General features: G+C 31.1%; 1 protein-coding gene across 1 annotated transcript in view; it reads left to right on the top strand.

Annotated features, from left to right (window-relative positions):
* LOC108766385 (membrane-bound alkaline phosphatase-like) overlaps positions 1–27,079 on the top strand; it is a 98,517-nt gene that overhangs the window by 8,919 nt on the left and 62,519 nt on the right. Inside the window, exon 2 of the mRNA XM_018515647.1 lies at positions 23,546–23,793. Within this exon, the coding sequence (XP_018371149.1) occupies positions 23,546–23,793 (248 nt within the window). The remainder of the gene's footprint in view (positions 1–23,545; positions 23,794–27,079) is intronic.

The raw sequence follows: 27,079 nt of genomic DNA, 5'->3' as shown, positions 1-27,079 counted from the left end.
TATATATATATACAATATATTTTTTTTTTCAAAACTTTTATGATACCAAGTCGATTAATATAAATATGTATGTTACATAAATAAACTGAATTTAGTGAAAATTTGTCGTTATCATTTAATGAAAAAAATATAATTTAATGAAAAAAATGCCGAAATCAAAAAGTTCAAAAAATTTTACATTTTGGTTCGTCACATCAAATCCATTTTTGTAAATAGTTCTAACGTTGACCTTCAAATTGAGCTTAGAAAAAACTCGCTATCTTAATTATTGTGGAAGATGTAAGCACTTTTTATTTTTGCCCCATTTTATGAATTTTTGACGAAGTTATAGATAGATCAAGGGGAGAAACTCCCAAGGGTGTTGATTTTCTTGTGTGAAGAGATTCTATCCTTTATTTTTAAAATGAACCTAGGAAGAAGTTGTTATCTTTATTTTTGTGGAAGGATATGAATTTTTAAAGGTTTACCAAATATATGTATATTTCGTGCCACCAGGCAGTAAATTTAGTAGAAGGGAAATATCGATTCGAAAAATCTTCAGTAGGAAATAAAGTGTCAAAAAATATAATATTTCCATGAATACTGTTTACAATATGCGTATAACGAATCAGGTTTTAATTACTTTATATTCTTTGACATGGATATTCGACAATACTTAATTATTATTGGAAAGGGTCCTATTATGAGATACCGAGTTTATTTTTGGTAAGTGCTAGAAGTCTATGGACAGAATGTAAAATAATAATAGTGTATTTTAAAGGGAATTCAATAAGCTTTAAGATAACGTTATGTAAAATTTAATTCAAATTATACTTTTTTTAAAATTAAAGAATTGTGAAAAGTGAGCAAATCACAAAGTAAAAAAGTTGTGCTGATATGAGATGCTCCGAGAAATCGATAATAAAACGTAAAGTACACCAGTATTGCAATCAAAAAACTTTATATAATGTTTCTAAAATACAAACAGACACAGCCAGTGTGCGTGCAAAATGAGCATGCGTTACATTGTATCCAGGGCTCTTCAGGTGTAATTGGAACCAAGCATCGTAGAAACAGGCAATCGATGTACATTCCGTTTATTATTATACAATAACATTTATACTTTAGTAACGATTTTCACAATATGATATATAATAGGAGTATAGGTTATTTTATATTAGAGATACCCTGAATATCTCATATTACGATTTCCACGCCTTACGGTTTTACAATCATCAAATTTAACTCTATAATTAAGCAGTTCAACATATCCCATATTTTTCTATTAGTACGATCTTACTCTATTACTACATGAAGAATTTATTGCCAAATATTTATTTATTAAATAATAAACAAGGTTTAAAGACTCATCTCAATGAAACTTGAAGACATCCTTCTAAAATGTTTTTTTACGACTACAAGTATGATCTAATAATGAATTTTCCACTAAATAGTTTTCTATTCAAGAGCAATAAATTTATGGTAGTACCAATATAAGTAGCGTTTATTAGTTTAGCAGAAACATCTCATATTAGACGCCTATCTCATAATAGGGGGTTTTCCTATACTAATTACAATGATATCTAACATTTCCACATTGAATCATGCAAGAGAGTGCTCGTAAAGGTACTCATTAAGTGCAATAGTCATCAATTAGCTAATATACTGTATCACACGTGATATTTGGCGAGTAATTACGATTGATTCGCAACGCATTCAAGTGACTGGATTAAAGCCGTGTAAATTAGATATTTGAAACTCAAAGACCTTTTAGGTACAAGTGCATGATTAATGAAACAATCTCGTGTTTCTTCTCTCTTGAATATTCTAAAAAAAGCTCTGCAAGTATTTTTTGCGACAGACATTAAGCACGCGTTTGTTATAGATGCACTTTTTCACATTTTTGCTTTATCTTTTTTTTCTTTCTTTTTATTTTTAAAATATACACGTACTTTTGAAATAAAAGAAATGATGTAAATGCAGAAAGTGTTACTAAATAAAAGACTGTCATTGTGCAATTTACGAGCTAGTGCCTTCGATAGATTATCTACCATGTTCGCGGCTTAGCGATAGCCTGCGTCGACCACAGCTTTTATGTATACGACAAATGGAGTATAACCGTACGGTTTGTAAATCAAAGGGAAATTACAATTGGAATTTTATATTGCATGTGCGAGTAACGAATATAAATTATTCCTTTGCTACGTGATTTTGAAAATGGCGCGCGTCGCCATGAAAATCACAAACGGTTGGGCTCGCGCGTTAAATATTGAAACAATAATTTACAACGGCGTGCGAGCGAGTGAAATTTTGTAACGTCGTCCGGAAAATAACGTACGAGTTTCTCGCTTGTTCGCAACGCAATGCTCTATCTCGTATCGCGATAATAATTGGATCGAACTCGGGAAGATGGTTTATCGTGTAATGGACTATCTTTTCAATGACATATAGTCGATTCTTTTTCCGTTCCATCTAATGCTTTTACTAAGGCACACCCTTTCAATTTTTTAGACTATGTTGGTAGATATTCTGAAAAAAACATTTTACGTCGGAATCATACGCGTTGAATTATATTATACATTTTCCATATTTTTGAGCTGAAAAAAAGAACGAAAATGTTGTTCCAGTTTAATGGTGAAAAATTCATGATGCAAAACTTTGTAATAAAATGACATATATCGCTGAATAGTGAGTTTTAATTTAGATCTAAAACCATCGTTAACAAGATTTAATTTAAAAATTTGTGTTATAACAAGCTAGATTTGAGCGTTTCATGGTTAATTAAATATGCGCATTTTAAATGTAAAGCTTGTTTGTAAAAAGTAAATAATTAAAAAAAAATAGTTGCAGGCATAAAGATAAAGACCAAAATAATATATGTAGTATTACAATTAAAAATTTTTATATACATAGTGACTATTTTCTAACATAGCTAAAAATCTTGTATTAAAATTAATACGAATTTTACGTGTCCCCCCCCCCATACAGTCCACTCAAATTTTTGTGCCAATTGATTACAAGATGAATATGTGACACAAATATTATGTGAAAATGAATATAAAAAATATAAAATTGATATAAATAAATTCTAGAAACATACTTTTTATTGTATTTAACATTTATAATATGTTTAATTAACATATTTTATTTATTTATCTTAGAATTTGCATTTTAAAATATATAATTTTATATTATTTATAAAGTTACCCATAAATTAAATTATTTTAACTTGTCGGAAATATTGAATATAATATAAAATAACCAATTTAATATAAAATATTCAAATAACAAAATCACATTAAATTAATATTTGGATATGTAAAATTCATCACAAAAATTTAACAAGGATTGGTTTTAATACAAATACAAATATTTTTTACTGGGTGTATATAAAGTATTGCTATTTTCGTCGTACTATTCAAGCTAAACTTCGATTTAACATACAGGCTAAATCATGAAAGAGTTATATAAATCCACATAGAAACTCTCCAACATGCAGCAATCTCATGCAGTATATTCGGTCACGTTTGGAGTTTAGCGAACCTTTTCCACAACTGTACTGCTTATCAGACTGCGGTTTATGCGCCCCTATTGGAGCCACTACCAGGATGAAAAGAGGTGCCACAGCGAGAGACGGAAGTAACGTTACGTAAATCGCTCAGTGGGGGGTAACTTAAGTCCCACTTATCTCTCACGCCGCTTAAACTTTTCTTCGGTGCGCCTTCGTACCGCGCATTAAAATTCGAAGTCCGCGACTCTAATACAGAATTCTTCGACCGTGTCTTTCTCATCGTAAAACATGCGAACTTATAATGTTTCCGCACAATGATCTTTTAAATAAAAAACTTTAACTCGGAAACTATGCTGTTCCCATCGATTGTGAACAATATGTGAAGGTTATTTCTTTTGCACATTTATTTCTAAAATTTATTTGTAACATTTATGTTGCAGGATAATCTATTTAATAATTATTTATATAAACGGTGATATATCAGAGAAATGAAATATCTTTAGTAAAGTATACTCTTATAAACATTTACAAGAATGAATAATATTTAAAAAAGAGTTGAGAATATGAGTTTAAATCTGAGAAGCAGTATGTTACAATTTAGTGTGAGCTTGAAAATTCGTGAAAGTAGTGGATATCACAGAGAATTTGTTTACATTAACGTGACAAGATAGGAGCAACATATTTCTTCTAAATATATTATTCATACCACGGCGAAGTTAAAACAGTTAAAGGTTTTAGTTTTAAGTTCTTATTTTTTCACAGTTGTATTTTTTACATTCCGTTGATAATGTAATGAAGGCATCCATGTTCTTTAAATCTCGTAGAGTGAAATCTCACTCGAAAAGACTGAAAATTCAGCCTATCTTGAAAAAAAAGAGTGAAAATACGGCTACTCTTGTTCAAGAGTGGTAGATTTTTACTCCTTTTAGAGTGAAATTTACTCTTTTGAAGTGAGATTCACTCCAAAGGAGTCAAAGTTTTTTATTTAAAAGATCATTGCGTGGAAATATTATAAGTTTGCATGTACGATGAGAAAGACACGGTCGAAGAATTCTGTATTGGAGTCGTGGACTTCAAATTTTAATGTGCGGTACGAAGGCGCATCGAAAACAATTTAAGCGGCGTGAGAGATAAATGGGATTTGAGTTACCCCCCTTTTTTGGAGTGTAATACTATAATAGGGTAGATGGAACCTCACTCCAAAAAAGAGATTGAGATTTCACTCCTTCGGAGTGAATCTCACTTCAAAAGAGTAAATTTCACTCTAAGAGGAGTAAAAATTTGTCACTCTTTAACAAGAGTAGCTGTATTTTGACTCTTTTTTTCAAGACAGGCTAAATTTTCAATCTCTTCGAGTGAGATTTCACTCCACGAGATTTAGAGAGATGTATAACTAAATTAGTTAGTATGACATAAATCATATCTTATGGTTTCTTTGTCGCAATAGTATTTCTTTATTTGACGTAGAGAAGGACAACAAACTGGAAAATGTGAGATTATTCTCATGACACCAACTACAGATTCACTACTACACTGACACCAACTACAGTTTCTACTTTACGAGCTGATTGTGGTATTTTCCGGGATAGCTTATCGGGTGTTGCAAAATGTTGGTAAAAACAGAGCTAAACAAAGAATAATAAAGATGCTAATGGTTGTGTTTATGAGAAAAAATGCATTATTACAGAAGTTGGAGTGCGTTGACTAGTTTTGCTTTGCAAATACCGCGCTGTTATATTTCGTTGCTGGTAAAGTTGGCAACATTCCGCGCACAACACGTTTATTTCAGAATACATTTAGAGTTGATAAAAAGAGTTATTCAATTTTTTTCATATAGTCTATATTTTAAGTGAAACTATTCTAAACGCGCTTTTAAAATATGATGAAAATTCCACCTTTTACATACGCACGTAGCGCAATAACAAGCAGAACGAACGAACTGGAACTTGATCTTGTTTAAATGGATTGGATTCCCATCTATCTTCTACGTAATCATTTTTTGGTTTCTCTAAATATTTTTCTTTGTGTAGCGTGTTTTAAAGGTATTTCTGTTTTTAATTTAAGAGTGATATCCGAATGGATTTTGAATCTAGTATCTTGGCTAAATTGTTGACATAATTTTTAAAAATATTGAATAATTGTTAGAAACGTTGAAAAGTTCTGTCGCACTGTTAAATCTATAGTGTCTAATGCAAATCGCCACTGTTCCTACGAAATATACCTACACTGAGAAAAATGGTTTGGTTGGATTAAATAATAATTCTGGTACACTGAAAAAAAAGTCTAATTATAGCTACCAAATATTGAGTGAAATAGTTTCAACTAAATGTTGAGGTAATATAACTAAACATAAGTTTACTTTTACAAATATATAGTAAGTATTACCGTTGGTAATACTGTTTAGTAATATTTACTAAATATTTGTAAAGATAAACTTATGTTTAGTTATATTACCTCAACATTTAGTTGAAACTATTTTACTCAATATTTGATAGCTATAACTAGACTTTTTTTTCAGTGTAGAAAATGGACGAATCAGAATTTTCTGATTAAGTTTATTAGAATTCTAGTTGAGATGAATTCTGATTAATATAATTATTCTGGTAAAAATAAGAATTCTAGTAGATTTTACCAGAAATATTGTATCTCTCAACCAGAATTCCAGTTATATAAACTAGAATTCTAATAAATTTAATCAGAAATTTATGATTCGTCCATTTTCAACCAAAATTTTTTTCGGTTTATATTATTATTTTATACTACAACGATTATTAAATTTGACACTATACTGTGTTAAATATAACCGTTGTGTTAGAATAAAATAATAGTACAATCGAGTAGGATTAGTGGCGACTCACATTAGGTGAAATTTGACACTATAGTTAACAATGTGGAATGTTACTTAATTCGAGTTACTACGAGATGTAATTTTGTTCGTCTCTACTTAGCCAATTAAAGTTGAGTAATTGTAAAATTATGGAGAGTATCTAAATTTTGTTGCTCGTCAATCACCGAAACCACGGAACTCATTATAGTGATTTCCGTATCTTATGTATTTAAATTATATTTCGAATCGTCGTCTCTCATGTGACTCGTTATACAGGAAATAACGTCATTTATATGCGATGTAATTCTATCGCTACCACACGACGAATTATATCACCCATCGGTATAACTTTACTAACCGCAAATATTGGATAATTTTACTTGCCTAACTTTGTTTTATGTTCGGGGAGTGGGTTTGTCAATTAGCTGTTTAATAATGTAATTATTGGTAAATTGTTAATTGTATGTGGATTGAATGTGTAAATAAAATTACAACAAATAATTTTAGATGAAGCATTTTATCCTTTTATTTACATTTCTTGTGGATAAATTTTGTTGGGATAAAAAAAAGAAATCTTACATTAGTATATGTGTACTGAATATTGCATTAACATAATATAAATATAGCAAAAAAAATGAGAAAGATGGTCAGTATGTCAAATTGCCTTCTAGCAGGCGCATGGTTGATCGATTATACATTTATAAACATGATTGATTGATTACATAAAACGTAATTAATCAACCATACGCATCTGCTAAAGAAGGCAACTTGATATAATGACCAATAACATATTAGATTTTCTGTAACTTTTATTACACATAAAAAAACTTTGGCATATTAAAGCATTAAAGTACTAAATTTTACAAATTTAGAAACTTTTGTAACTAACTCTCGGAGTATAATTTTAGCTCCACTTAATTATCTCCATCTTTCTATCAATCTTGTCTTATTTTTGCTTTTACATATTCCTTTTTTCTTTTTTCTCAGTTTCTCTCTCTCTCTCTATTTTCTTGTTATATCTATATATCTCTCTCTCTTTCTCTCTTCCTGTATTCTGTTTTAGACTATATTCTTCCTATTTCTCGTTCTACATCTGAGCAGCCGCAACATCGTTACAACCTTCATAAAACTTTGTGGCTGTAGTTTCAGTGGCCGAAGTTTCTGTGAACGTTGAAATTTATTCGTACGAGTTTATCGACATCGCGCGAGAGGATCGACAATCGTAAACGTTATCGCGCAGCAGCGGCCATTTGATTCAGCGACGCGACGTTGCGAGAAAAAGTGAATTGTTCAAGCCGATCAGCATTAAGCTCGAATGCGATTGATAAGATTTTAATAACAGCGCGATTTTTAGACATTGTGAAGTAGATGTCGATAAGACGAAAAAGCAGGATGTAGATGAATGATCTGTCACTAAAATTTAATTTTCGGAAATACTGTTGTGAAACGAGTGAGATAAATAGAAATAAGTGTCTTATTTACTTTTTAAGAAATATAATGTTTTTATAGTTTTATGATATGGTAATTTTTTTGAATTGTGTTTTCCTGTTACATTTTTGATAACTTTATATGTATACGTGTATATACACATTTTCGTATCTATACATATATCAAAGTTTTGAAAAATATTCTCTTATATTAATGATATTAAATTTCTTGCTTTTTAATTCTATGAATAAATTTACTTTAGTAATTCGCTACAGCAGAACTTCAATTTCCTGTTCAAGTTTTACGATGTTTCATGGCGAAAAGTCGAAAATTTTACTGCAAAATGTACTCAGGATTAAGGTGTAAATCTATTCATTGTGTTAATAAATAAATCAAGTTAGAACTTTACACAATATTTTTTAGGTAGATTTACACTCATTTTTATTCATACCAATGATTATTCATGCGTATGAAAAATGCTCGCATGCTCAACGACATGACGCATAAGAAATACAATCCCTCGAGTAAACCGAAAAACTTTATCGTTGCACTTTTATTCTGTTTCGCGATGGTGTCTCGCGATCATAAATATCCTTTCATGTATGTTACACGCGGGAAAAGGGCGCGAATATTTCACAGTACGAAACGTACGGATTTAAATGGTACCTGCATGTGTTGCTGAACTATGATCACTAAATCAATGAACATATCAAATATTTTTGCTGTTGTGTAGATTGGGCAGTTTGATCGATATTTGCTTTCGGACAATTAAAAAAGAAAAATATGTATATAATTAACAATAAAAATATAAATAATTTATTTAACATAAAGTCTGCTTTTATAAATACATAAAGAATATTTAAAATTTATTTCAAGATCGACAGTAAATTTTATTAAAATCAATTTATTTAAACAAGCGAACAGAAAATGTTTACATATCTATAAACGTACGATGGAAAAATTATTTCTTTCTTTATATTTTTATACTTTTAAACATTACGAAGAAGTTTGCTACTAGGAGACATTGCAAAAAAACTTGCAAATTCAGTTTGTTTTCTGATTTTGCTTTATGGATTATGGCTTAAAAACACTTTTGTACAAAGAGTGATTTATATATAGTTGCATGCAATACGGATTACATGACAGCTTATGCGTTTTCCGTTAAATATTTTAAAAGTACACAGAATTACTTTCATAGAAAGGACATATGTATGAATCCGTTATTTGAATTTTTCTGTCTTTATTTGATAGCTAAACGTTCTTTAAACGTCAATAATTTTTATCAGAAAAATTGATATAAAATTCTATTTATAAATTTAGAAATTATCTTTATAATTTTATGCAGTATAATATAAAATAGTTACAATATGCAATATAAATGTGTGTAATATATAAAACACAAGAATCACAGAATGCACACACATATGTAAAATATATATTGAAATATATATATACCTATATGCTTAGAATATATACGGCAAATAAATTAGAATGACATTTTAAAATTGATGCATTAATTATAAATTGTCTAAAATGTGCTTTAGAATGATAATTGGATTTCTCTCTCTCTCTCTCTCTCTCTCTCTCTCTATATATATATATATATATATACGTTATATGTATAATGAAGTTTAAATTTTATTCGATCGTTTGAGTGTTTAAATTAAGTTTTAAATAATGTCCTATTCTTCATTTAGCTCGCAGTGGACTTTGCTTTACCAGAATTTCATCTAAGAATTAGAAAGATATTTAATCCTGAATATTAAAAGTTATGAAAAGAGATGGGATGCGATCAAACTTTTCTTAAGGAAAAGTCGACTCTAAATTGCTCAAAGAATTCATTGATGTAAAGAAGTGCAGAAAACATGGCTAGTGATCCTCTGGATGTACCTAATATATAAAACACAAAAGTATACTCACAATTATGAATTTCATTTATGAAACAGAAGATAGACTATTCTCTCTGATATAAAAATCAAATTTTTTTTCGTGAACTCTTTTCACGAAGTCGCATGCTGTTTTTATGATCTATCGTATAATCGTGCTCGAAATATCTGGAGCGTGCAACTTCACAAAAAATATCGCCTTTCAACCAGGACCAGGGCAATTAACCTGCCACGAGCAGCGAAGCAATCAACGTGCAAAGTAATCTAGCTCTCACGCAGCGCGCGAAATCCTTCGATATTTTTATTGCAAGCCTTTGATGCGATACTTTCTCAAATTGATCGTGTCACAGTGTGGAGGGAGGATATGCCGAGAGGCTGAACTCATTCTGGCTCGAATTTATATCGCGCGAGTTCTCGACGCGACCCCAATCGCACAGAGTTTATTCGGCGAATGCGTCCAAGCGGGGAAAATGGTAATGGCTCGTTAAAAAATGAGCGACCGAATGTACCCGCACTCTTTAAAAGCGGCCAGTCATCGCCACGCTCTGCATTGTAAATGGCATCGCCACGACACGACACCGCGTCTAATAGGAAGCGAAACGTCAACTCCCTCGTTATAAAAGGTGCGGCGCGTGAAAATCTGCGTGGTTACCCGCAACTTTTCCCTCAGTCGTGCGAACACCTGCATCGTAGATACGACAGGTTAAAAGGTCTCGGCTTTTCGCTACCGCTGCAGAAAAGTTGATTATGAATCTAGTCGATCATTTGTAAATATTTCATTTTCGCGCCCCGATTTTCGTTTACACGTACCTACTTTGGTTTTTCATTATAAAGCGTACAGTACTATGGTAGGAATATTAATGTACTACGGTTTTCCACGCAGAAATATGATTCGTATCGATTTTTATTTGGAGATGATAGTTTATAAAATGCAAAAGAGATTACCAAATCATCTGATATTCTACGAAAATAAATAAAATATTATACCAGATTTCTTTGTGTCCCAATTTCGTTTGCACGTAGCTACTTTGCTACGAAACATATGATACTACAATAAGAATACTATATGATTTTTTCCACCGAAAAATACAAAGTGTATTGTTTTTTTTATTTGGAAATAGCCATTTATAAAATACAAAGCTGCAGGAAAGAGTATTTATGATTTATTAAATTATATAATATATACTCTGCCAGATGAATAGAACTCTGTATGGGACGTATGGTGTATTACGTCAAATTCTAAAAAAGTGTTTATTTCCATTCGTTGTAACTCAGTGTATACAGGTACATAAATGTGATGTATAAAACATGAAAATATGAACATATTCTATTCGCCCAGCGATTTGTAGCTATTGACCGAGAGATGCAAACTTTTTATATTGGATTTTCGATGTGAAAAGCCTGAATCCGGTACTATCGTTGCTACACAGGACACTTGCATAATTCGAAATCGCACATACGACATAATTCCCCTGGAGACGCCCTCAGGATATACATACATTCTTAAGCTTAAAATATTTCTGTCCACATTTCCTCGAATTCAATCATCGGAGTTGCATATTTTGCTACTCCGCCCGTATCTTCTTGTATAGTAATAGTCATATATTATATTTATCTCTACGTGTGTGCATGAATTATAGATAATTCCTGTTTCAAACGAGAAGTTACAGTTGAATAATTAATAGATACTAGCTACGACAGCAACGTTTGGTTAACCACCGGCGTGTTAAGCTCTCCTTGTGTTCGTATCATGAGCGGTGACCTGAGTAAGCGGTAATTACAGTAACACGACCGCGTGGGAAGGAGGATATTATACGAAAACCCTTTATTATCGCGGTAATTCTTCCGCGATAGTTTTCTCTTAATTACGAATTCGCGAGATTGAAACGTACGATTCTTTAACGCTATCGCGAACTCCTGCCAGAATCGTTTTCTCGCACGTGCACGATTTATCTCGTGTTACCTCCGTAAACATGATTTCCGTGATTTCCCGACTATATAAATAAATCGACGTTGAGTGCGCCGGCGATAAACGTGAGGAAGCGATAATGTTGTTTCGGTTAAGTTTATACTCTGTACACAATTTCGGGCGACACGCGCAGCAACGATGGAAAATTAAAGTTGTAATTTGCGTTTGCAGAGCCGATATATATAGAATCCGTTCGTCACGGTGAAAAAAAGCAATGCGATTTACATCTCTCATTGTATTTTGACATCATCGTTTACGATTTCACGAGTGTATCTAGGAAAATATCACGAACCGTTGCACGGCCATTTAACGATCGCGTGTAGTCAATTCCATTTTTCAGTCGTCTAACAAAATGGAAAAACAAAAAAGAAAATTTGTTCAGTACTACGGCTTTGCCAATTTTGACGGGTATATCGTTTCGAACAAGAGAGGCATGTTTTTTTCCGTAACTGTTTGCAGAGTCAGGAAAGGTACATCGAGTTCACTTAAACCCTTTGATTCCGGATACATCGCCAAAACACTATTAGAAATATAAATATCAGAATATATACTACTTCACATAAAATGTTAACAAAGGATGTTATAATATAATATATTATAGAACCGTACATGTGATAACACAAACTATAGAAATCAAAGCCTTTTACACGGTCTAGCTGGATCTTAATGCTTGTATGATTCTTATGTGAATTTATATACTACGTATGTAGTCCCACAGAAACGCGCGCCGAAAAATTTCCGGTCTTGAAACGCTAACTCTACTAAACTACCGCAGTAATATCACGAGTTAAAATTGACTAGCAATTTTTAACTATTTTTTGATGCTTATTCGCATCTTCTAAACGATCTTAATAATGATGAATAACATATTAAAAACTAATTTAAGGCCTCGGTAGTCTAAAGGCTCAGGACGCTCGCACGGATTGCAAGAGATCCGGGTTCGACTCCCGGCCGAGGTAATATTTTTCGCAATAAGAATTAATTATTTACAGTTTTTAATATGTTATTCATCATTATTAAGATCGTTTAGAAGATGCGAATAAGCATCAAAAAATAGTTAAAAATTGCTAGTCAATTTTAACTCGTGATATTACTGCGGTAGTTTAGTAGAGTTAGCGTTTCAAGACCGGAAATTTTTCGGCGCGCGTTTCTGTGGGACTACATACGTAGTATATAAATTCACATAAGAATCATACAAGCATTAAGATCCAGCTAGACCGTGTAAAAGGCTTTGATTTCTAAAGGATGTTATATTGAAAGAAAATTCTTTTTGTTTTTGCTTTTGATATTAGAGTTTTTATACGATTTATGGTCGCTTTAATTGTTGAAGAAAGCTATATTCGTACACAAAATACTATTTTCGCGCATAATATGTAAATTGTTCTCGACAGGACGAATACATTGCTAGAAGCTATTTGAAATGAAACTCGTAGAACTTGAAGTCTCTTGAGAATTTCAGATCTCTCGGCTTATATTAATTACGAGGCCAATCAGCTGTAATATACATATGTATACTTCCATAATTTATATATGCCTTCAGAAACGAATTGTGGATTTAAACTTTTGAAGATCGTTTCATACAATGTATTCTTGGTAACAAAAAATCTGCGAATTATGCATATTTTATTTCATAATAATGTTTGAAATAATATTATAAATCAGGAACAATCGGGTTTTTTTATATTTATCGAATATTGAATATACCACAAACTCAATTACGATATTGTTATTTTTCAAATAAAATAGTATCTTGTTTAATTGTGATTTGATACAAATGCAATAAATATACAATATGTGTAAAATAAAATTATTTTCTGCCATAATTCTTTCAAGAAATATATCAATTCGGATTTTATTTCCTACATATAATGTTACAATAATTTTTCATTTTTGTAAAGATAATTTTCTCACACATTTTAAAGCACGGACAGGAATTAGAAATTATCATAACATAGTTTGTATGCGTAATTAACATACAAAATTTAGAATGCGAAATTTCACGTATGAAATTACGATTTACACGCTCCGATTTCTGCGACAGACTGCGGTGAAAGTTTTAAGCTTTTCCGTATTAATAATCTTTTTTTACATATACCTGTGTGGCATAAATTATAACACAATCTTTGTCATGTGTTTAGTACTGTTATACTTCGTGTCGGTTAAACAGTTTTTATCATGAAAATTTACATATTTAACGTGATCACCAGAGGACTCCAAAAAGGTGCGAGATTTTATATTTCTAAGATCTTTTTTTAAAACGGGACTTGAATTGCCTTTAAAATATCCTTTTTGCACCTCCAACCGCATATTTCTTGGACGTCAGCCTTTGTGATTTTTTCAAATATGTTAAAATTAATAACTTTAAAAGCCACTGCATTTCCATATTCTGCAATGTTTAAAATATGTTCAGTAATTTTTGTGGTTTTAAAGAACAAAAGTTTTAAATGCGACATTCAATTAAAATATTGGGATCATTTTGCCCCCTGTGTGACCAACATAAAACTCTCAGGAGATGTGACCACGAAGAAACTCGTGTTTCAGAAAGAAAGAAAAGACTTTAATCGATATTACTGCAATTAAAATTAGCCATGTATAAATTATTAGACCTTTGTAAAATCTTCAAAGAAGTTTGAAGCAGCAGCAAGCAGCATAAAAGCGTTATACACTTTCGTTTGATCACAGAACCTGCGTTGTGACTGCCAATGAAACCTGTCGTATAACCTTCTTTGCGCAACCTGCTCTTTATTCTATGTTGAAGTTTTCGTAATTTTTATCGTAGTTGCCTTCCATTTTTCTTGACGACAAAAATTTAGACTATACGGAGGATCTGGAAAGAGGACGCTTTTAAGAGTATCTAGCGAAGTTTGCCCTTTAAAAGGAACGTTCCACTTTATGTTTTCTTAAGTTGGTTACAGTCCGAGAGAAAAATCATTCTTCATAAAATTGATTATGCATTATGGATGGTCGCAAAAACTTGAGTTTCTTGAATTTTTTCTGGAATGTTATGAAAACTTATCCTTGCTCAAATTGGAGAATAGATTTTTACGTTATATGAAATATTAGAAAATTTTTTAAAGAAATGTTTTTAGATCAAATTTTTATTTTTATTCGTAATGTAATTAGATGAAAAAAAAAAGATTTATTCTTATTATAGCGTATTAAAATGCGTGCGTTCCTTAATAAATATCTTTGTATTAAAATCTTTATTACCCAAAAATCGATCCAGTGTGGTTATTGAAATCTTTATTAAAATCTTTTATCTGATTCTCGTATAATAAGTCCTCTTGGGATAAGCAGTTCACTTTTCTCAAAGTTGTTCAGAATTCTCGGCGGAATCTTTTGATGATTCTCTTTCTTTCATTTCCTTGCCTCTATTTTCCATTTTTTGACGATTCTTCTTAGTGCTATCTCGCTTTGCTAATGTCTTTTCCACTATCATACTCACGCACTTAACAATCGTATTTCGCGTAAGTGTACTGGTGTGAGTAATCCATTTGTGTGTGCCGTGAATTCTTAAGCTGGAAATTTTATTGCAACGTTTTTGTGGTCGCAAAGGGTCGTCGCCATTTAACATCCTCTTAGCAAGGATTCCACCGTGAGATATAAAACTTGAACGTCGCTGGGACTTTGTCGGTCTCCGTGCGCAGTGGTATCGTGTTGATAATAATTTGGTTACCGCAGTTATATAACTGGTGTAACCTAGTTCGCAACGTTCGTAATATTCACAAAAGCTCGATAAAGCTATTTAAATAGGATTTTGTATATCGTCATTGCGTAGATATCCGAATATCAAGAAAATACATTTACGCATACGAAGGATTGTGCAGTTGATAGTATGATTGCACGAGTATTGCGTTTTACGTCGACTCTTAAGCGATAAAATATATAAATCTCTAAACGTTTTAATTATTATAAAATTTAAACTTTTTTAAACTTTTTGAAGGTGGCTTAAAAATATAAATATACAATAAAGGCATATAGCCACACGGAGAAAATTTTATATTAAGTTTTAATATAATTTTAAATTACACTTTACTATGTCCTGAATTTTCGTATGGACCCTCACAACATAATTTTGACTTAACTTTTACTATGGTAATACTAATTTTTATCACATAAATAAAGTAATTATTTTGTTAACCCATATTCTCATATGAAAACAGTTAATTTTTGCTATGGTACGCAAACAAAATTTGCTAGGTATATATTTTTTACTTATCTTTACAATACTAACTTTCACTCAACAAGATTTGATTTTATAATAAAAAATTTTACTATAAAATTTACTATAAAAAAGTGTAAAAATTACGTTGTATTATTGTTTTTAAAAAAATAATTATAGCATTTAAACTTATAATTTACATGAAGACCGCAGCTACTACCACATTATAGTAATTTTAAATATAAAATTTTCTCCGTGCACAGCTCAAGATGTTATTAGAGATAAATTTAATGTATTTCGAAATAATATGTTAACACATACAATTTGTAAACGTTTCGGTCAATATTTGACCAACATCAGTACAACGCATAGATGTTACATTAAATTAAAAATAGATGTCTTCTAAGTGTATCATTACTTCGATGTTGATATCCCATTCATTGCGAATTAATATTTGATTATACATGTTCCGAACTTTTTTGCTAATTACTTTTATGTAGATAGAGCGGACTAAACTGAGTCGAAAAGTCTTCTACCATTTTGCAATTTTCGCAATAGTTAACAAGATAATTACTAAAAAAATTGTAAAATATTGGTCTTGAATAATTTTACTCAAATATTATCAATTTTACAGAAAAACTGCAAGAGACAAAAATCATTAATTTCCTTCTCATAAAGATCTGAGAATTTTTTCAGAATTTTTTATTAACTTTTTAGTACTGCATTTTCTTATTTTTACCAAATGAGAAAATACGGTATCAAAAAATTCTGAAAAAATTCTCAGAACTTTATGAGAAGAAAATAAATTATTTTTGTCTTTTGCAGCTTTTTTATAAAATTCATGGTATTTGAGTAAAAAATTATTCAAACCAATATTTGGCAATTTTTAGTAATTAATATCTTGTTAACTATTGCGAAAATTGCAAAATGGTAGAGGACTTTTCGACTCAGTTTAGTCCGCTCTATCTACACAAAAGTGATTGGCAAAAAAGTTCGGGACACCCTGTATAATAATTTCGTCTTGGTATATAATTGTTGAGATATAATCTTATTAGACTGTTGTCTATTATAAAATTATAAAACAAGATTTATCATGCAATTAATATTGAAATGAAAGAATCCAGTATCTTGAAAAATATAAAACTATTCTATTGATAATCTGTTTTATATTCTGATTACACGCTGTACATTTCTTTTTATGGTATTTTTAAAACTAAAAGTCTCATGGATATTATTAGTAATCCTTACACACGAATCCTATACATTTGTTTTTTTTAAATATTATTTGAAAGCCAAATAATCAGTTATAACATTTATATCGAGAGGGTAACCACTCTAGCTGAAATATTGTCCCACTGATTATATGATTTCATTTGATTTTATATGATTTCATCTGATTACAAATAATTTTTTTACTATATATGAAGTTATTTGTTAAAATGTACGATTTTATTTAATATTATACAATGATTTCTCGTGGTTGCATATATAATTCTCGTATTATACATAGAGATTTCATACGAATTTTATAATTATTTCGAGGACTCTGTCCCACGATTACATTAAGTGATTATCCTCTCGATTTATATACAATTTTTTTAAATACATAACCTTACGAATATTTTTTGAAAATGTTAAGTATATGTAAGAATTTGTTTAATAATTTTTGTGTGCTTACGAAAGAAATTCAGGACACAAAAATTAATTCAGGACACGACCCATCGCGAGTAGTAATGGAAAATCATTATGTATACTAATGGTTAAATAATATTTACCAATTGTTCAGTGCATTAATTATAAATATGTTTCTGTATGTTTCACTTTACTTGCAAAATACACTCGTAAATTATTGTAGCAATGTTCAATGATTATGGTGGAAATTAACTTGAAACATGATTCATTGTGCGTACTAAGAGTTGAATAATATTTGCCAATCATTAATTAAAAATATGTTTCTGTATATTTTGATTTGTTCGCAAAATACAATTGCGAATTATTGTAGAAACGTTCAATGACTATGGTTGATATAAAACTGTAAATTAACAAAGTTTACGTAATAAAACGTAAAAGTTATATGAAGTAATTTTATTAACACGGGAAAACGAGTATTCTTTTACCTTACGCTGATTGCCAATTGTTCTTTAATTGACTCGGTCGCATGATTAATGACAACGCTCTACTCATCGTTAGAATGACATTTGTGTCGCATGAAGTATTAATAATCAAACTTTGTGATAGAGTTAAAAATTCAAAAATTACTTTTGTGTCGTTCAACCGAGATATGTAAATGCGAACTCGTCATATCCGATCAAATGCATAGAAATGTTACGTGTCGCGTGATTTCTATTTTGCTGAGTACATCGCAATCATGTTATCATCTCGTCCAACGCGAGTCTCAAGACCATTTCTCACGGAAAATCTCTCGGATTTTGCGATGCACCGATTAACGACACGCTGCAAAAATCAGCGAAAGTTCGGAGTCGACGAATGAAACATTTGTGAATAAAACCCGATCTACATGAGACTCAGAACGGATCGCAGGTCGCAAAACTAGAAACTAATCTAACGTATTTTAATTATAATACGATTGTTACTCAGAAAGTTGGGTGAACTTCAACTTTCATGTCCTTCGTCTTGCGCCCTACTTATTGCAGTCTTGCGACCTATTACAATCTGAAATACGTTTCACTTGCGACCTACGACCTGCGTTCTGCGTCTTATGTAGATTGGGCTTAATGCGTCTCGTATTTTCGCGCTACGGGTTGTCGACGTTGCGTCGTAGGGTTTGAATTTTCCATGAATTAGCTGGAATAGTAACTGTACGAGAATTTCTGCTTCTTCGTGTACTGGTTAAATTCCGGATGGGTTAGTTCAACGCAAAGTGCACTCGTGCTGTTTTCTTGTGCTTCTCCGGTAAAGTGTTAGATAAACGGAGAGATAAGAGTTTTCAGAATCTTCAAGCATTCTCAAGATTATACGAAGAATCGGAGAAACAGTACTGATGAACACTAATCGCTCGTGCGAAATTGAAAAATATTCTTAAAAATAATTTTGTTCGTACGACGTACAATGCCATATTAGCACTGGAGACTAACCTAGGCTATGTGTAGGAGCCAGGGTTGGGAAGTAACGCGTTACTTGTAACGCCGTTACCGTTTTCGTTACTTTTTTCAGTCTGTAATGATAACGGTAACGTCGTTACATTTTTACAGTAACGGTAACGAATTTAGCGATTACTTTTACCGTTACTTCAATTCCCTAATATTTTCTTATTTTATAATTTATTCTTAATTTCTTAAAACGTATCTTGTACTTAATATCTTATACTGTGTTCTAATAGGCACTGCCAATGTTGAAAATATATAATTCACATTACATATATATACTGTAAATTTTTGGTACGGACAATAAATATTGAAATACATATAATAGTAATCCTGGTGGAAATAAATCGTTGAAATTACTGAAAATCGCTGAAATCTCTATCAATTGACTCATTTCATTATGAATTATATTGAAATGGGTCTATTGATAAAGATTTCACCGATTTATTTCTACTAGGGAACATTAACGTTTAAAAACCATGTATAATCTATTATCTGTTTAAATTATCTGTTAAAATTAGTAAAACTATAGGTAAGTTTAATATAGAGAAAGGCTTGCTCTATATACAAACTAGTTAGTAAAGAGCTTCAAGTTTGAATATTTATTTCACATTTAGTATTAAATTAATTATCAGCTAATATAATTTTAAAATCTAATAACCTACTTTAGCATTATAACAAGAAGTAATGAAAAAGTAACGAATCGTTTTCAAGTAACGGTAATGGTAACGCGTTACTTTTTAAAATTGGTAACGAGTAATGGTAACGAATTACTTTTTTCAAAAAGTAACGGTAACGGTAACGCGTACAACCCTGGTAGGAGCGGCAAGTTCCGTTTTAGGAGGGCCAAGATTTTTTGAAAAGAACTTCCAAAAAAATCACCATCCCACAGAAGGGCCATTTACCACAGAAGGATTTGAACTACAGAAGAGTCCTATACTACAGAAAAATTTAGCCCACAAAAGGACCCTGTATACTACTATACATTACAACACCTCAGTTCTCCCAGATTCCTACCGCATTAATAATGATAAAAAAGTCAGTAGATTCGGTACTGTCTCATTGATACACATACACGCACGCACGCACGCACGCACGCACGCACTATAAATAAAACCAGTGAAAGAATAGCTAACCCCACAGAAGGGTCCTGTTCCACAGAAGGGTTTGGCCCGCGGAAGAGCCTGACCTACAGAAGGCCCTGTACTTCAGAAAGGCCCTATATCACAGATTGGTCTGGTCACAGAAGAGCTTGACCCACGGAAGGACTTGGCCCATGGAAAGGCCTGGCATATAGAGACGACTAGTACCACAGAAGGGCCCAGCCTACAGAACAAAGATAGAAGAAAGATAGAACGACACTTGTGTCAACTTGTGTCGACACTTTTTGCCACGCGAATGATCAAGAAAATTTTCCATCGATTACTAGAAGTTTGTTCGCGTCGCATGTTCCAATATACTCCAATATATTATAGTTCCTATTCATTCCAACAAGCGCATTGGGTAAAAAAAAACGTATATATGAGATAAACACAAAATGTTAACAATATATGGACTTCAGTACAAAGATGGTCGTAACTGAGTCATGAAACGTGAGTCGTAGTCGTACACTGAGAAAAAATATAGTCAATTTTAATAAATATTTAGTTGAATACTGCCAACTAAATATTTATTAAATATAAAGACATATTTATTTGATACACGAAACGTTAATTTGATTTAGCAATCATTCTTTTTACTGAACAAATATTTATTTATGGTAAGTAAATGTTTAGTTAGCAGTATTGAACTGAATATTTATTAAAATTGACTATATTTTTTTCTCAGTGTAGGTGTTAACGCACAATGTTTTATGTCTGTTTTACAATAAAGTCGTAAGCGATAAACCGTAAGAAATTAACCAATCATAGTCAATTATTCTTCTCATACTTAACTGTAATTGGCCAATTTCTTACGACTAACGGCTTGCGACGCTATTATAAAACAGGCATTAGGGCTGCTGCAGACAATATTTCTGTAACAATAACCTTAAGACTTGAACTTAAATCAATGAGCCAATCAGGATACTGCTTTAGATCTACGTACGCTAACGGAAATAGAAATAGCAGTAAACTTATCCATAAAACGAATTTCAACCTGCGAGGTTATGGATTTAGAGGAAGGTCACCTATACCGACATATCACTTCGTTTTTAGACAATATTTCTTAAACAAAAGGTAAAAATACATCTTCAAAAACATAAATACAAAGTAAAAAGTGTCTTCTATCAGATAGTATAAACAATTTTTATAATACTGTTTGCAATTTTGCAATAATTAAGTTTTTCGTAAGTTATGCAAAAATGAGCGTCTGACAAAATGGGCTCCAAAACTGACATAGTAAGCAATAATACTAACATTCCTAATCTATAAATAAAGATATATCCTATTCTGTAAAGAAAACTAATTTATGAAACTATATAAACATTTAAAATGACATAATATTATCAATAATACAGTCACTATTATTTTAATTACGCAATTTGCAAAAGAACACCGTAAGAATTTTTTTCTCGGATTCATAGAATTGGTTTTTAGCTGATTTAGTATAGAAATAAGCCACAAATATATGAATTATGAGTTTGTACTTCTTTAATTAGCTAAACAGATCATGATTTTATTAGTATTAATAAAGTGCAATAGTTAGTTTCTGAGAAATAAGGGGATGTCACTTTAGGAGACCTATGTCAGTATCGGCAACTTTCCTCTACTGTTATTTCCATTTCCTAGGGGCAGCAGAAATCTTTATCCTGACGATGTATGATTCATTGCGTTATTAGGATCATAGGAGGGCAACATTCTGTAGTACTCAATCGTATTCTATTCCAACATGATTATTGTTTCCGCAAACCCGTTATTCGTTGTGTTGGTTTATGATTCATATTAGAACGGTTCAACTTGTCCATTATCGAGTCGTAACCGGGAATAGCTATGAGAATCGGAGAAACCACAACCGCACGGACGGTTTCGTTTGCCGCAGTTTCAGAGAAACTGCCATTTTCGGTAAACCCTATTGCTTCCGGCAATATCGTTGCTGAGCTTCAAACGAAATCATTTAACCTTAAAACTTGTTTGACACGCGACTCCACTTAAGATGCTACAAGTTTTGCTCTTTGGACATAAAACGGGTATAAATTTTGCAAAATTTCTTTAGAATTTCTTGTTAATTACTTTAATTCTCTGTCACATTCTTTTATATTAATTTACTAAAATATTCACTACACTGAAAGATACTAAAGATTTTAAATTATTTTAAAAACTTAATTCAAGCAACCATTAATTCTTAATGTATAATTTTTTTTCTTTTTGTAAGATAATTGTAGGATGACGCACGAAATGTCAGACTATTTATTTGTTTATCTTTCAGGCTTTGGCAATCAATTCTATAACTAGTATCAATTTTATTAAAAATAAATGTGTCATGTATAAATCGAATAATATGACATTTTGTACGCCACCCAGTACATTAAAACATAATTAGCAAAATTGAAAAACGTGTTATTTATTTTTTAGTAGTTTTTTCTTCAATGAGAACCTAGGATTAAGATTATTTACCAGATATTAAGATGCAGGGTTTATTCGTGGCTTCTGCTCATTTTTACTGATTGGAAAGAAAATGCGATGAAAAAAGAAGTTTATTTGAAGGAGACATAAGCTTTCCATGTTATTAAACATTCCGTGCTTCATTGTTCGTTTAATAATTGAAAAAGGAAATAAGTAGAACCTAGAATTGTTCTTTTAAATCCTATTATTATCTTTAATGATACTCTTAAATGAATACATTGAATATGATTAGTAAATTAAATAGATATATTCTTAAATGGATATATTAGTATATTTTACTTTAGATCCTACACGTGATACTTTTAAAGTTTTATGAACGATCTTTTGCACTAAAAGTACAATCAAAACTACATTATGCGCTAATTTTATAGTAATTATAAAATAAATAATAAAATAAATAATCAAATTCATGTATTAATTTTCAACGATTACAGTCGAATTGTATTATACGTGATTTCAATATAATTATACATATTTAATTATAGATATATGTTTTTAATAAACAATTATAACACGTAGACTATTTCGCGAAAAAAGCCAAATTTGTTTTAAATGAAAAATCAACATTATCATGCTTCTGTATGATAAAAACAATTGTATTAGAGGATTAAAGAGATATATATATAGTTTAACAAAAAAGAAAGAGAGAAATAGATAAATAGATATAGAGGGTTTATTATTATTCTAGAGCTGCCCTCTAAGAATAAACAAATTAAAGCAAATAATAAAGAGAACAGAAAAAATTTACAAAAATTAAAGAAAATTATTTACAAAAAAATGCAATGAATTTAAAAAAATAAAATAATATAAAATAAAAAAATAAAATACAAAATATGATAAATAAAAAAAAAGAGACAGAGAAAAAGAGAAAAGGAAAACCAGGCAATATCATCTCGAATATAATTTCAGTGTACGTAGCGAGCGAATAGAACGATTTTGCGCATACAAATTGTTGACCTGCCTTTTCTGAAACCCGAATCCCGTTACGTATGACCTACGGCGATGTTTCATTTTGCAATTGTACCGATCCGATTACATCGCTCGCGCGTGATATATATCGAGCCTATTTGTTTGCAGAGAGGGAGGCCTGGTATGAAACGGCAACGCGGGCGATCGAGACGCGGATCAGGGAGGCAGCGAGTACCAGCGTCAGCGGCACGACGCCGCCGACTGGGATGGCACGCGGTGTCGTCCTCTTCGTCGGCGACGGCATGGGGATGAGTACCCTCACAGCGGCGAGGATTCTCGCAGGTCAGCGTCACGGGAACCCAGGTGAAGAGACGCAACTCGCGTGGGAGAGCTTCCCGGCAGTGGCGTTGGCGCGGGTGAGTACGAGAAAACACAGATCGCTTTTCATCTCTTTTCTCCTTTTTGTTTTTCTTGGATATGCGGCACGTAAAACCGTTGCTTTACGTGCATCAAATTTGTTGCGGTAAACTGTCCGAAGTAGGAGCATGCAAATCGTTAGAGTGGTGCACGTAAGACCGACGATTTACGTGTTGCGCTGAGTTCACGATAAATTGGAAATTGACAAATGTCTTTCAACACAAGCAAAAAATGGTGTTTTGTAAAACGAATTTTACTGATAAAATCTAAATTTCTGGTATGCACAACAGTTGCAAGTCGAATGCAGTTTCGCTTTTAGGATAAACTTTATTTTAGTATTCTATTAATTCTATTTATATAATAAAATACTGATTTTATATATATGTTATATATATATTCGGACATTACTTATTCAAAGATTAATTATCTTTGACGATTGCGATGGTCAAACAATATGAATAAAAAAAATTCTAATTTTTTTATTAAAGCTACGCTTTGTTTTATTATATTTATAAATATTATTTATATTTTTTTTTAGATCTCTCTTAATATTTCGCGTTTTTGTTCCATTTTTGAGAATTTTGTGTGTAAATAATCAATAACGAGTATATTACTGCAGTTTGCTCGGATATTTGACGTCTTGTTGTATACAACCCCTCTTGTTTACTTGGCAAATTCCTCGGCAAAGTTAAATTTTTCTTTGGCAAAAATTGGATCGGATATTATTTTCCAGAATTCAATTTTTCGCATGAAATAGTTCAAAAACTATGCATAAAATGAAAATTCTATATTGAGATAAAATACACGGAAAATGAGGTGAAAATAATATTTTGTCATTTATTTACGATTATTATCCGACGACGATTAAACTTTAATTTCCAATATCGTTTTTAATTAACCAAATCTGCTACTTCTCTCTCTCTCTCTCTCTCTCTCTCTCTCTCTCTAGAAATATTTTTTTAAATTAGATTTTTATGATCAAAAGTAGTTATGCGATATGCCTACACGATTTATGCAGATTATACCGCTGAGAGCTATCATATGCATAAGTGTTTTTTTTATCGGAACACAGATAATCTCGAGAATTGCTGATGCTCGCGTATAGGCACGAAGGAAAAATCCAATGTGCTGAATTCACTTCGTTAAGGCAGTAGGATATTTGCATGCAAATTTAATCGAAACGTGTGTGCACATGCTTCTATGTAGAAAGATCATAGATCGTTTATTCGTATTTTAATTAAACTCACGTTAAACATCATGTGTCTGATTTTCTTTTGTTTGTCGCGGACATCTTCCACAATGCGCACTGCAAACAAAAGTATTCGCATATTAATATCTACCTCGTGCTTAATTAGTGTAGTTAATATAAAATCTGTTAATATTGTTTTACTTTTGCCAATGAATTCGTTAAAACTTGTTTGTTAAAACCATTCGCTTTATTTTTTCATCTCTTGACATATGTGAAGGTTTTTTTCATTTTTTAAAAAGTCAGATTAAAGGGAAATATGAACATGAAATATTAAAAGAAAATATAATCAATATAAATGTAACAATAATGCGTAGTTTTAATATAAATTAATAATTTTTATTTATGTACATGTTCAACCATCAATCGTTAGAAATAGTAAATTAAATATTTAATAATCGGCATTTTCTTTCATTTTCTCTAATGAGGTTTGCAGATAGAAAAAAGTTTTTCCCCCCGAAGACTTCTCGGGATTGAGAAAACCATTATTGCTTGAAGATTTGTTCATCATTGGTACTCCCTCATTATAACAGAATTGAAGATTTATAACAGATTTACTATCTGTCGGTTTTCATAATATTAATTTATTACTTTTGCAAAGCGAAGATTGCCTGAGAATAAATACTCGAATACTTCCTTTGATCTTCTAACAAGTGAAGACTGAACAGAAATAAAGAATAAGTATTGTCGCGAATCGAATTTGTCGAATGTACTTATCATTGTAGAAAGATTTGTCACATACTAACAATAAGAAATCTTGATTTATTAAAATCAAGAGAAAAATAGTTTATTTAAAAAAATTTTATGCAACAGAAATGTAATACGCTATCTTTCATAATTGAATGTATAATCTTTCTCTAGATTTCAAAAATATTGTCTCAAATTTATCGTGTTTAAATAAAAATACACTGATTTACTTTACACTATTTTAATAATAAAGTAGAATAGTATTTGAGCTAATACAGTTTCAAGAATTTAAATTTTTCTAATAAAATGTTTGTAAAAGATAAGTTAAGGGAAAAAAATCTCTTTTATATAGTTTCTCATTTTAACTGAATTTTATCTTAACAGGAATTTAATTCAAGATTTATTCATTAAAATGTTCTGCTTCAAGAATAAAATGCATTTCTTAAGAAATTACCATTAAAAGATCAACTTTAAATGTATCTCACACAGCATCTCCACAGTATCTCCACAGATTATTCGACTGAAAAAATATCGAATAATATTTTCATGGTTGTACGAATAGGTGTTATTGTACAATATAGATTACACGGTATAAAAAAACGAAACAAAAGACTAAGTATAATATTTTTTAAATAATATGTTATTTGAGAATTGATATTATCAATAATAGAAATGCATTTTTGTGCCATTATCATTAAATGCCTATCTTATAATTTTTACGATTTTGTTTTAATTTTTATTTCTTATTTAAACGAAAAGCCAAAGTTTTAAGATTAATCTGTTTTAAGAAAAATAATAACAATTGTACTTAAAAGTAATATTAGAAATATTAGAAATATTAAAAATAATATATTAAAAATAATAATTATACGTATATGATATAACTATTCTAATATATTATATAATTGTTGCATAAGAGCTATCGCTTTCAGATCATCGTATTATACATAACATAATACGTAGAATGGTTTGAAAAATGTATATCCAAGATCAAGGTACGCTTTCTAAACTTGAAATTATACATGACGTGATACAAGCGATCTGTTGTCGAAACTTGTTTTCTGTAGAGGAATTCAAACATCCATCACGTATGAAATCGGTGTTTGTGCACAAATGCGGCCGTATACATGTTACATATATGTATATCTCACACGTTCGCTGTGTATCTTTCTGTTTTCCATCTACCGTGTCGAGCGTGGTTTCTTTATACTTTTCGTCCTAAGAGGCGTATTCCGAAGCTATCGAGAAGCCATGAAGCACGAAACTTCTCCGTAAAGTCCCAAAAGGATTTTGACATTCTAACTGTGCATTGATTACAAACGTGCTTATAACCTGGTTGATATAATCTCGCT

This window comes from Trachymyrmex cornetzi, unplaced genomic scaffold (assembly GCF_001594075.2).
Source record: "Trachymyrmex cornetzi isolate Tcor2-1 unplaced genomic scaffold, Tcor1.1 scaffold58, whole genome shotgun sequence".
Classification (NCBI taxonomy): domain Eukaryota; kingdom Metazoa; phylum Arthropoda; class Insecta; order Hymenoptera; family Formicidae; genus Trachymyrmex; species Trachymyrmex cornetzi.
The sequence above is the reverse complement of the archived record's forward strand: the minus strand, read 5'-3'. Positions and strand labels throughout refer to the sequence as shown.